The sequence below is a fragment of the Melospiza melodia genome, chromosome 1 (genome assembly GCF_035770615.1).
Source record: "Melospiza melodia melodia isolate bMelMel2 chromosome 1, bMelMel2.pri, whole genome shotgun sequence".
NCBI lineage: Eukaryota > Metazoa > Chordata > Aves > Passeriformes > Passerellidae > Melospiza > Melospiza melodia.
In genome coordinates this window covers 345,770-358,003 of record NC_086194.1, presented here as the reverse complement: position 1 = coordinate 358,003, position 12,234 = coordinate 345,770, and the positions used below count along the sequence as shown (strand labels likewise).

Genomic DNA, 12,234 nt, shown 5'->3' with positions numbered 1-12,234 from the left:
CACCTGGCTCTGTCCCGGTGCTCTGCAGGGTTTGCACTGGGCTGCAGTGAGCTGAGCATTCACGGGGTCGTGTCATACTGCAGTGCCCTGGGCACTGCCATGGTCAGTGGTGCTGGAGCAGCCGTGCTGGGGCTGCCTGGGAGGATGTGCTCTGACATCCGGCTCCCTTGCTGGCCACACACCTCGGAGTGAAGCACGTGTGTCACATGTCCTCCCTGCCCTGGTGGTGTCCCAGCACGGGCAGGATGGGCCAAGCTGTCCTGTCCTTGCCCCACAACATTGGTGGCATGGGGAGAGGAGTGCAGTTGGACTGCCAGGCAGGTGGGACTGTTTGGGAGGTTGCTAGAGCAGAGGCGTGGAACAGCACAGGGGGTTGGGAGCCCAGAAATGTGCCTGTACCCCCCTCTTGTGAGTGGCTCCCTGGTGCCAGGCCTCGTCTGGGGGATGCTCGGCCCCAGCCACCCCTGCTAAGGTCCTGCCCTGGCGCTGAGCGGACTCCATGTGTTTGGGAGCACAGGGACTCTCCCCGGGTATGGGGCAGCCTGCAGAGAGCAGGCCTGGCATTCCCGGTGATGGGACAGGGGACAGGTCCCCACGGGGCCGGGCATTCAACGGGCACTGGCAGCTGGAGCAGCTCTCGGGTTTGACTCTGATGTTGGTGGGGAGTTCCCTGGCACCAGGGCTTTGTGGGGCTCAGCTGGGGCTGTGCTGGCTGTGCCTCTGTCCCTGTCCCCCTCGGGCCCTGTGAAGGAGCTGCAGGCGAGCCCTGTGTCCCAGCGGGCCGGGAGGCGACAGCAGCATCCCCAGCAGCATCCACAGCTTTTTAAGGCATGGAACGCACGGAGCTGGGGGCCGGGCCAAGCCCCGCCGCCGCTCCGGGGCCTCGCTGCGCACATGGCTCTGCTCTGCATCTGGGTGCTTGGAGGCAGCTCTGTGCTCGGCTTGTGGGCCAGAGGGATGTCTTAGGGCTGGCAGGCTCTCCAGGGAGCCCGCCTGCTCCCGAGGAACCTGGCTGCTCCTCAGGTCGCGGCTGTCCAGGGCAGCATCGCGCCTGGACGTTCCCCAGGAGTGCTGGGCCGCAGAGATCAGCACGGGAGCAGCTCTGCAGCTGCCCAGGGAGCCCAGGGGCCCCATCCTCTGGCCCCCTCTGTCCCTCACCGTGCTCCAGAGGCGTGTTCTGGAGGCTCCAGGGGAAGGCTCTGGAGGCTCCCGGGATGCCCGTGTGCCGCGAGGCCGAGGCCGGGGCGGTGCTGGCTCCGGGGCTGCGGTGCTGGCAGGGCAGCCCGGGCCGTGTGCCGCCCCGGCGGGGCGGCGGGAGGTTCCCAGGCGAGGGGAGGCTGCGCTCATGGCTGCGGAATGTGGGTGTATGCGGGCAGGGAGGGCCGGGCCCTGCCCCTGCAGCGGGGCCTGTTGCTGCTTGCCGCTTCCAGTGGGAGCTGCGCCAGCAGCAGCCGGCCCGGCAGTCGCGTTCCCAGAGAGGCGGCCCGGGCTGAGCACTTGGCTGGCGTCCTTGCCTCTCACCTGGCTCCTCCGTGAGACAGGTAGGAGCTCCCTTTGGATCAGTCTTTGGGAGACCCTGCTGAGGCCTCTGTGCGGAGTGCTGTGGGCAGCTTGGGATCCCTGCAGCGGTGGGATGTACGTACCCTCCAGCTCATGCAGGACCATTGCTTGTTACAGGGATTAGTGCTTGCCACTGTGGCTCATGCTGGAGGCAGAAGCGCAGGGATTGACCTCTCCAGGCTGCCGTCAGCACTGTGGCTCCTGGCAGGAGCCCCTGGCGCTGCAGAGCTCACACTGGGTTCAGTCACACCGAGAGCACCATTCATTACCTGCCTGGTGCCTGCACTGTCCCTGTACCCACCAGCCCTGTGTCCTCCTGGGGCCAGCGAGGTGTGAAAAGGCAGTGGTGAAGCCTGCACAGTAAAGTAGCTGCTGTTTGTTCTCTCTTGTGCCCCATCTCCCCGTTGCTCTCTGCTCAGAGCATTGGTCCGTGGGCCTCCTCCGATGGGAGCTGTGGGTCTCTGAGCCAGGCCGGAGGGGCTCAGCCTCAGTGCTGCTGCTCAGGAGGTCTCTGCCCCGTTCCTGTTCCAGTCTTGCAGGCCCATGGTGTTCCAAACACCTGCCTGACGTCCCACAGACTTTGATGCTCTTTGTGGGCGCTGCCCACCCTGCCCTGGGAAAGCTGCTGGTGCAGCCCCAACTTGCCCTCCTGGGGGTGCAGCTGCAGCTGCGGTTATCAGCCCTTGGAAAAGCTGGGTGCATGTAGGAGTCCCGGCAGAGAGCCAAGCCAGCGCTCTCTGTGTTTCCAGGGCCTGGAGTGGTTTGTTTATGGCACGCTGTGATACCCACCCTGCACCACCATCTGCATCCACATAGACCCACAGAAGGCAGGGGGTTGCTCCAAGTGCTGCTCCCAGCCCTGGAGGGCTTCGGCTGGCATTGAGCGCACACAGAAGTGATGGGGGATTCCAGGGCTTGCTACCCAGAAAAGACAGAAAGAACTGATCCTTGTGTAATGAGCAATGGAGGGCAACAGCCCTTGGGACTAGAGAGCAAAGTCAACACAGTCCAGCCAGCTTGGACTGACCCAGGTGATCGTGGTCAGTGGTTCAGAGCATTTCTGGGTATCCAGGTGTTGGCTGGTGCCATTCCACAGAGGCTCTCTGGAGGCTGTGGTCTTGGGAAGACTGGACTGTTTTGGAATTGGAGTTGTCCCTGTGCATGAAGGGGCTGTGTGATGGGTACAGCACCTCTGATGGCTCAGGAGGCATTCCTCATCTGAGGGAACAGCCCTGAGCTGTGTCAAGGAGGTTTAGTTGGCTATCAGGGAAGAGTTCTTCCCCCTGAGGGTGGCTGGGCTTTGAACAGGCTCCCTAGGGAATGGTCGTGGCCCCAAGGCTGCCAGAGCTCAGGGAGCATTTGCATACTGCTCTCAGGCACAGGGTGGGATTGTTGGGCTGTCTGTGCAGGGCCAGGGATCAGACTTAATGACCCTCGTGGGTCTCTTCCAGCTCAGGATATCCCGGGATATCTGTGATTCTGTGGTCACAGCCACGTCCCTCTCCCAGAGAGATGCCCTGCCTGCTTTTTGGTGTTCTTTAAGGTACCTCCCTTTACTCTGGTGTGTGCAGTACTGATGTGCAGGGCATGTGAGGGAAGGCTTCTGAGAGAGCATGGGCTGTTTTCTCATGGACTGGGTGAAGTTTGCATAGTGAGTTGGGTAGGTCATGATAAATATCGCCTCGTGTTGGTACTTGCCTTGGCTGAGCTGGGAGTGTTGGTGAGAGGCAGAGGTGTCGTGGTGGGGTTAGAGATGCCTCGGATGCTGGGGCCAGCCTGGTGTCTGCGCTTTGGGAGAGCTCGAGGCTTGTGGGGGTGTCAGGGAGGGAGCTGTGGGACAGTGCTCTGGAGGGCTCAGTTCTCAGGACAAGGTCAGAGGGTGTGCAGAGGTGTCTGGCTGCAGTCACGGGCAGCCTTAGGGAGAGGGAGCCCTGTGCCTTCAGTGTTCCCTGCCAGGGCTCGTGGGGCTGCACAGCTGCACCTGAGCTCAGGCACATTGGGAGCAGGTTTTTGCTGCTGAGGTAGATCCCCACAGAGGGCTGTGATGGGAGGCTGAGTTACCTTCTTTCCATGCCACTCTCTGCTGGGTTTTCCCTTCCAGCAGACCCTGTCCCACCATCACAGCAGGGTTTGGTCTGGGTCTCTGGCAGTGTTTGGATGGGAGCTGGAGAGCAGCAAGTGCTGAGAGGTTTCTGGGTCTTCCAGAGTCTGCACTGACCTCAGAGCACAGTGACACTGGCTGCTGCCACCTGTGCATGCTGACAATGCAAGGGTGGCAGTTCCTAAGTGTGCCCTTTCCCAGAGAGATGCAGCACGGTCTCCTTTTGTGGCTGCAGAGTGTTTAAAGCTCTGCTGAGAGAATCCCCACCAAGGCCATGTCCTGCAGTGGGTGCCCGTGCTGGCTCAGTGCTGACTGGAGCTGGCTGTGCCTGTGCTGGTCCTTGACCTGCAGAAATCCCCCTCGTGCCAGCATTACGGGGTGCAGGCTTTATCAGCCTGGCCTGGGAGGGGTGGCTGTGCCTGCACAGCCCCTGCCTCCCTTTGATCCCTCTGTGGTCAGGTGGGTCCGTTGGTGTGGCCGCAGTGGTGGCCATGGTGGCCTCGGTTTGTGTGGCCTCTGCTGTGTTTGCACAGACAGCCTCTGACCTGGTTTCAAGGCTGGGTTTAGTGTCCAGGGGTGCAGTGTCCAAGGGAGCTGCACCATGGCTTGGATGATGGGCTGGTTAATTATTAGTTGCTGTGTGGGGAGGCTGATGAGTCTGGCGCTGGCGCTTCTGGAGCACGGGGTAGATGAACCTGCTGCTCGTCATCCATGGAGCGAGCAGCTGGGCTGAGGAGTTGCATTTGGCTGGCCAGCCCCTTTCTCCTGCCAGCCTCCCTGGCCTGTGGGTGCTGGGAGCTGTGGGTGTGTGGCTGAGCCCCTCTGAGCTGCCATCAGGGCATGGGGAGCCACGGTGTCCGAGCTCTGTGATGGAGGGTGCTGACCCTGCCTCCCCCGTGCACTGTCCCACAGCTGGGCTCTGTCTGTAGCTCCTGAACGTGTCCAGGATGGCCAGCTGACCGAGGGACAGCAGATGCAGAGTGCCTCCTTTATGTCCCTGTCTTCTCTTGTGCATGGCAGGGCTCTGCCCACCCCAGATCCCAAATTTCCACTTTCTGCAGTAATCCTGCCTGTGCCAGGAAACCTCCATCAACAGAAGCTTCTGGGGAGTAACAGAATCGTCCTGAGTTTCCTTTTCCCAGGCCAGTCTGGACTGATCTCCTCTTGTATGTTGTGTAGTGGAGCCAAGGATGCTGTTGGGCTGTGCAGAAGCTCTGGGTATGACAGTGGTTCCCTGAGCCCACTGCTTTGGTTTTGGAGGTCAGGTGCACCTGGGGAAGGTGTTGAACTGCAGCACGGACAGCCTGCTCCCCTCTCTGTGATTCAGTAACAAAGAGAAGGTGCAGGAAGAGTGACCAGGCGTGCCTGGTGCTCGGGTAAGGTGGGCTAACGGCAGTGAGGAGCGGGGTGTGTTGTGGGGCTGAGCACAGTGCTCTCAGCCGTGTGTTGTCAGCTTTTATTTGTGTTAAGCTTTACTCAGGAGCCTTCTCAGCACGTCAAAAACCAAAGTGTTGCAAGCTCTTGAAGCTGGGTTAGAAAGCAAGCCAGGATCTGTTGGGATGGTTGGTGCAGGAGGCAGCTGGCAGTTGTTGGGGCAGGGTGTCCTGTCATCCTTGAGCAGATCCAGAGCCCAGCCAGCCCTGTGCCGGGCTCTCCCTGCCTCTCCTCCTTCCCAAGGCCAGGCACCGAGTGTGTGTGGCCTGTGCTCCAGTCAGAACCTGCCAAAAGCCTGCTGTGTGTAGTGAAACAGCACGAGAGTGTGCTGCCTGCTCCTTCAGGCCTGCATGGGGCTTTTTCTGCCACATTACCTGCCAAAGAGGCTGAGCAGGGCACAAGTCCCAAGTGGAGGTGACAGCTATTTTTAGAGCCAGTGATGCAGTTGGAAATACAGGTGTGCAGTTACCTTTTGGAAAGGGCTCAAAAATGTATCATTTTCCTCCTGACTGATGAATTGTTCTAATAAAAACATTACCTCTGCCTAAAAAAGGAAAGGGCAGGTGAAAGACACCGCAGAGAAATGATTCCTCAGGAAGGCTATAAATAACCTGGTGTCCCTGCAGCACACTTGGGGAGTACTTGTCTGTAACTCCTGGAAAAGGAGTGTTCCTAGGTCAGCCATGGAAGGTGAAACTCCAGGCAGGAGCACCATGTGCACACCTTTCTGGAACATGATGGGTGGATGTTGTGGGTGCTGGTGGCACCCGGAACAGGGAGCAGGGCACAGTGCCAGGTCCTGGTTTGGTGCCTGGTGCTCTCAGAGCAGCCTAGCCTGCCCTCTGGCAGTGGGAGCAGGAGTGGGCTCTCCCCATGGCCGTGGGCTGCCCAGCGAGGTGGCAGAGCTGAGATGGAGGAAGAGCTGGTGCTGTTGTGTACCCAGCCTCCCCATGGGAGTTAGGAGGGCTGGAACAGCAGCTGGGCTGAGGGCAGGCCCTGGGGGGCTCTGGCAGGGCTGTGGGGCCCAGTGCTGCCCCAACACAAGGCAGATGCTCCAGGGCTGGAGCCCCTCTGGAGCCAGGCTGGAGAGCTGGGAATGTTCCCCTGGAGAGGAGAAGCTCCAGGGAGAGCTCAGAGCCCCTGGCAGGGCCTGCAGGGGCTCCAGGAGAGCTGGAGAGGGACTGGGGACAAGGATGGAGGGACAGGACACAGGGAATGGCTCCCAGTGCCCGAGGGCAGGGATGGATGGGAGATGGGGAATGAGGAATTGCTCCCTGGCAGGGTGGTTTGGGTACTGCTGGAGCAGCACTAGGAGTTGTGGATGTGGGGTTGGGGCTGCTGGGGCGGATCTGAGCCACCCTCCCTGTGGCCTCGGGTGATGCTGGAGCAGTGGCAGTGCCCAGGTCACTGTGTTTGATTGCTGCCCACTTTTGGGTCTGGTGGATTTGCTGCTTCCCTTCTGAGCCATCTGACATTCCCGTTCCTGCAAGGGTCTGTGGCCACAGATTTGGCAGGTTTATTAGAGGCTCCTGAAGGCGCAGAGCTCCTGCAGATTGCTGCTCTCCAAAATCCTTTCTGTTTGTATGTGATACACCTGCAGGAGGTGCTGCTCTGTGGGTCCTGCCCTGGAGCTGCTGTTGGATGGAAGGTCTGACCTGGCCAAGGCGAGTGGGGGACTGGGGTTTGTCAGGGGAGCTGCTGGCTGCCCCTGGCACTCAGGCTGTCCTCCAGGCTCCACTCAGGCTGGCTCCTCCTGCAGCTCTGTGTCTCTGGGAAGAGCCAGACATCTGCCTGCAGGGAGGGTGCAGCAGCATCCTTGCTGGGATCTCGAGGCTAACCTGATGATTTCTTCCCTCTCTCTGCAGATTCGTTTGTGAACAGCCAGGAATGGACCCTGAGTCGCTCGGTGCCTGAGCTGAAGGTGGTGAGTACTTGTGGCGTGTGCCTGGGATACCCCTGGATCCCCAAATCCTCAGGAAAACCCTGCATTTTCGTGTGGCCAGGTGGAAACACTCAGGAGGGAGAGGGGAGCTGGGGCTGCTGCTGTGCAGGGAAGGGCTGATGTTTCTCAGTTAAGCTGCAGGTGCTTCAGTGATGGATTCCTCCTCTGCTCTTCCTGTGCTCTCTGTGCCAGCCCTCAGCTCTCCTTACAGGCTCCTGGCGTCTGCCCTTCGTTCTGTCTCCCTTCAGCTTTTGCAAGGTTAACGTTTTTCAATGTTAGTCCAAGAAACAAAAGAACAAAATTCTTCTTGCAAAACATTCCAGCACTGTCCTGCCACAGTGTCTCGATGTGCAGTTAAGTGAGAATCAAACCAAACTTCAAATATTCGTTAGTTTACCTGTGAAATGCATTTTAAAACCATTCTCACAGCTGTTTGGGTGTTGCTGCGTGATGTTGGGGTTCTGCAAGGCTGCAGAGCCATGCTGCCAGATAAACCATCCTAAAGCACTCAGCTCTTCCTCCAGTGGCACAGCCATTTCCCCAGGTTTTGCATGACCTCTGGGGATCTCTGTTGCTCTGGGATTTGATCTGGCCAAAGCAGCTCTTCTAAAAGCCCAGAGGCCTTTCAGAATCCTGGTTTAGAGTTGGGTTGGAAGAGCCTCTGGAGATGTTTGGGTCCAGCTGCTTCCCCAGCACTGCCAAGGCCGTCACTGGCTGTGTGCCCAGGTGCAACATCCGCACGGCTTGTGAGTTCCTGCAGGGATGGGGACTCAGCCCTGCCCTGGGCAGCTGTGCCCGGGCTGCGCAGCCCTTTCCAGGTAGGGATTTTCCCTCTACCCACCCTGAGCTGCCCTGGCCCAGCCTGAGGCCGTTCCCTCTGCTCCTGTCCCTGTTCCCTGGAGCACAGCCCTTTCCCCCCGGCTGTGCCCTCCTGGCAGGAGCTGTGCAGAGCCACAAGGGCCCCTGAGCCTCCTTTGCTCCACGTGAGCCCCTGCCCAGCTCCCTCAGCCTCTCCTGGGGCTCCAGCCCCTTCCCAGCTCCATTCCCTTCCCTGCACACACTCCAGCCCCTCCAGGTCTTTCTTGTCATGAGGGGCCCAACACTGAAATGTTGCCAGATTTCACTTCCTTCCCATTCTCAAGCAGCTCTGTGTCCTCTGTCTCCCACAGGAGCTGAGGGTCTCACTGCTCTCCCTGCTTGTGCTCCCAGGCATTCAGGATACTTTCTCCAAGGTCTTTGAGTAATTTGATGTACTTGGGAATGTACCTTCAGCAGTTTTTGCTCCCTCAGTTTCCCCCCAGAAGCTCCCTCCCAGTGCTGGAGGCCAGGAGGAAGCTGTGGCTGGGCAGTTCTTGCAGAGGGGCACTGATGGTGCCTCCTGGCAGGGCCTGTCCCTGCACCTGGCACTGGGCAGTGCCAGCACATTCTCCCAAAAATCCCGGAACAGAGGCTCCCACAGGCTTACAGACCTTGTTTGGTTCAGTTTACTGCCTCTCAGGGGCTCTGTGTCCTCAGGATTGTCACTTCTGTGGCTGCTTTGAAGCTCCAGGTGAGCTCAAGAACACGGCAGAGCAGCAAGATTCTGGTGAGATGCAGCTCAGGGTTTGTACCATGTGCAGACAGAGTGTAAGTGCAGCCTCTGCCCAAGTTTCAGAGCTAAATGCCCCTGGAGTGTTTGTCTTTGGCGTGGTGTGGCACCCTTGCTGCTGGGCAGCTCAGGAGCTGCTCCCTTGGCACAGGAGCTGTGGGCAGCCTGGCACTGCAGCCTGAGCTGCCTGCCTGCAGCTGGGCTCTGCAGAGTTCTGCTGTGAGACCTTCTCTAGTACCCCAGCCAGAGTGCTGTGTCCCTGTCAGGGCTCCCAGCAGTGCACAGACATGGCCCTGGAGTGCGTCCAGAGGAGCCATGGAGATGCTCTGAGGGCTGAAACCCCTCTGGAGCCAGGCTGGCAGAGCTGGGGCTGTTCAGCCTGGAGAAGAGAAGGCTCTGGAGACATTAGAGCCCCTTCTAGTGCCCAGAGGGGCTCCAGGAAAGTGGGAGAGGACTTGGGGCAAAAGCCTGGAGTGACAGGACAAAGGGGAATGGCTTCCCATGGACAGAGGGCAGGGTTAGATGGAATATTAGATGAGATGGAAAGCATTCTTCCCCCTGAGAGTGGTGAGAGCCTGGCACTGGCTGCCCAGAGAAGCAGCCCCATGATCTCTGGCAGTGCCCCAGGCCAGGCTGGATGGGGCTTGGAGCACCCTGGGGCAGTGGGAGGTGTCCCTGTCCATGGCAGGGAGTGGAACTGGATGATTCTGAGGGTCCCTTCCAGGAGAAGCCCCTCTGGGATTCCGTGGTTGTGTGGTTATGCTGGGCAGAGTGCAGTGGCAGGGAGGGCTCGGGCAGAGGCTGGGCAGTTCCATTCCATTGTCCCTGAGATGGGCACAGTGAGGTGCAGCCCCTGCCCAGCGTGGCTCTGGAGAGGCAGCTGCAGGACAGGGCAGGGTTGCAGCCCAGCCCGTGCTCTCTGCATTGTCACTGTGTCAGGGTCTGTCACTGCTCTGAAGGGTGGCACAAGGGGCAGTGTGAGAGCGTGCCCGTGGGAGCCATTGATCAGTGCTCCCTGCTCGTGCCCCGTGCTGGCTCTGCTGGCACAGCAGCTGGCACACGGGTGCTGTCCTGGGCTCTGCCAGCACGGTCTGTGCCGCGCAGGCCATGGGGCTGGTGCCTCTCACAGGGAGCACGTGCCTGGCCCAGGGCAGCGGGAGCGTTTGAGTGAGCTGGAGAACCTGCCCGGTGGTGACTCACCTGCCAGGCTCATCCTGCGCCTGAAAAAGTTTGCCTGTAAACTTCCATGGGGGCAGAGGCAGCTTTAGTGTTCGTAGCCACTCCTCACCCCATGTCTTTGGCACTGCTGTGGCCATGTGAGTGCAGCTGAGCCATTAAGGCTGGAGAAGCCCTCTGAGATTATCAAGTCCAACCATCAACCAGCACCACCACCATGTTCACCGCTGAACTATATCCTCAACTGCCACTTCCAACCCTTCCAGGGATAGTGACTTGGTTCACCTTTAGCTGAAGGTGACCCTATCCCTTGTTGTGGAAAAGGAATACCTGATATCCAACCTAAACCTTCCCTGATGCAATTTGAGGATGTTCCCTCTTGTCCTGTCGTTAGTTACTTGGGAGCAGAGCCCAATCCCCAGCTGGCTGCACTCTCCTGTCAGGGAGTTGTGGAATGAGAAGGTTCCCCCTGAGCCTCCTTTTCTGCAGGCTGAGCCCCTCCTGCTCCCTCAGCCAGTTCTCATCAGAGTTGTCCTCTAGATCCTCCAGTACAGACCTGGTCCCACAATTAAGCAGCATTAGATGGTCAGGAGGACACTGACAATGAGCCAAGCAGGGCTCTGACTGACCCATCCTGGGTCCCCCCCTGCATTCCATGGCCAGTCTGAGGGTGCTGCAGTCAGATGTGCTGCCACCCAGTTCCCCTGGGTGCTCACAGCTTTCTCCTGTGTTGATTGAACATTGGTGCTGGGTGTTTCTGTGTGGGTGGCACCATCTCCCATCCTGGGAGGTGCACGTAGTGCTGCCGGTGCCTCAGGCAGGAGCACAGGCTGGGCCTGCTCCCAGCTGGGGCTGCTCCCTGCTCCCCTTCCACTGGCAGCTGCTGTCCAGAGCTCAGCACCCCAAAACTGAATTGACTTGGGATGGCAAGTGTTCCTTGAGGAGCAGAAGGGCTCTGGGAAGTGCTGGTGTGGCTCTGACAGGGCTGTGCCTGTTCAGGGGAGGACAGGAGTGCTCAGAGCCCTCTGCCCAGGTGGCTGTGCCCCAGTCTCAGCTGCTCTGTGCCTGACTGAGTCCAGTCCATCCCGTGCCTCCCACAGAATGCTGGGCTGGGTGACACCGTCCCTGTGTCCTCTCTCTCAGGGACACCTCTGCCTCTCACCAGAGTGTGCCCCAGCACTGGTGCTGTCACCCCACGGGGGTGGCCTTGTGTACAGGGACACGGGTGACACGTGCATCTGTTGCAGGGCATCGTGGGGAACCTGTCCAGTGGCAAGTCAGCCCTGGTGCACCGCTACCTGACCGGCACCTACGTGCAGGAGGAGTCTCCAGAGGGTAAGCTCTGCTTCCCAGGGTGCCTGCGATGGGCTGGGGTCGCTCCTTGCCGTGGGGCAGCAGGTGCCCCCAGCCCCTGCTCCTCCTCCCCTGCCATGGGGCTCTGCACCCCCCGGCCCTCGTTTGGGGTGTCCCCTGCTCGCCCCCCTTACTGACCTGCAGCTTTGCTCCCCAAGGTGGCCGGTTCAAGAAGGAGATCGTGGTGGATGGCCAGAGCTACTTGCTGCTGATTCGAGATGAAGGGGGCCCCCCTGAGCTCCAGGTAGGCGACCTGTCCCCCCTGTGCTCCCTTCCCACCCATCCTGGTGGAGATGGTGGCTGTGGGTGGCTGTGCTGCTGCCTGAGCCCGGGCTGTGGCTGCCCTTGCTGGCTGCCCCCGGGTGTCTGTCTGTCCGTCCACGCTGTAATCCTGCCCTGTCCCTTCAGTTTGCTGCCTGGGTGGATGCAGTGGTGTTTGTCTTCAGCCTGGAGGACGAGATCAGCTTCCAGACCGTCTACAACTACTACCTGCGGCTCTGCAGCTACCGGAACACCGCCGAGGTGCCCATGGTGCTGGTGGGCACGCAGGGTGAGGATGGCGCCCGGCTGCCCCCAGCCCAGCCCAGCCCAGCCCAGCTGCGGGCGGGAGCGCTGCTGCAGTGTCCTGCTGGCCCTGTGGACACGGGGTGCTGGCCCCAGAGCACAGAGGGCAGCCTGGTCTGTGAGCCTTTTGGGGGGCTGAGGGACAATGCTGGGGCCCCAGCCCAGGGCCCTGAGGAGGGAGTTGCTGCTCACACCATCTCAGCTTCCCCACAGAGAGCTGCCTCATCCCATGGAGCCACTTTCCTCTGGAAATGGCGTGATAGCCTGGTGCTGCCTCCCCCAGCTCTGCCAGCACAGGCAGCAGGCAGCTTGGGGTGAAGAGCTTCTGTGTGACAGTAGAGAGCGGGAGCAGGACATGGATGTAGGGAAAAACTGTCCTGAGCACTGTGTGACCAGTTCTTGGCCAGGAAGAAGCTCTGAGGCCAGGAAAACAGGCAGGAGCGGTGGGAGGGAGTCACAGTGGTCTGCTCCAGACCCCCATATTAAAAGCAGAACAAAGTTGTTAAAGTTTGGATA

At 59.9% G+C, this 12,234-nt stretch overlaps 1 protein-coding gene across 5 annotated transcripts in view; it reads left to right on the top strand.

Annotated features, from left to right (window-relative positions):
- The window catches only part of AGAP3 (ArfGAP with GTPase domain, ankyrin repeat and PH domain 3), a 111,883-nt gene that overhangs the window by 31,536 nt on the left and 68,113 nt on the right, over window positions 1–12,234 (top strand). For all 5 annotated transcript variants that reach the window (XR_010028685.1, XM_063163157.1, XM_063163068.1 and 2 more), the window contains exons 2-5: window positions 6,961–7,019; window positions 11,049–11,136; window positions 11,313–11,398; window positions 11,563–11,704. Coding sequence is in view for 4 of the 5 variants with exons in the window: in XM_063163157.1 (XP_063019227.1) it covers window positions 6,961–7,019; window positions 11,049–11,136; window positions 11,313–11,398; window positions 11,563–11,704 (375 nt within the window). In the remaining variant the exon portion in view is untranslated. The remainder of the gene's footprint in view (window positions 1–6,960; window positions 7,020–11,048; window positions 11,137–11,312; window positions 11,399–11,562; window positions 11,705–12,234) is intronic.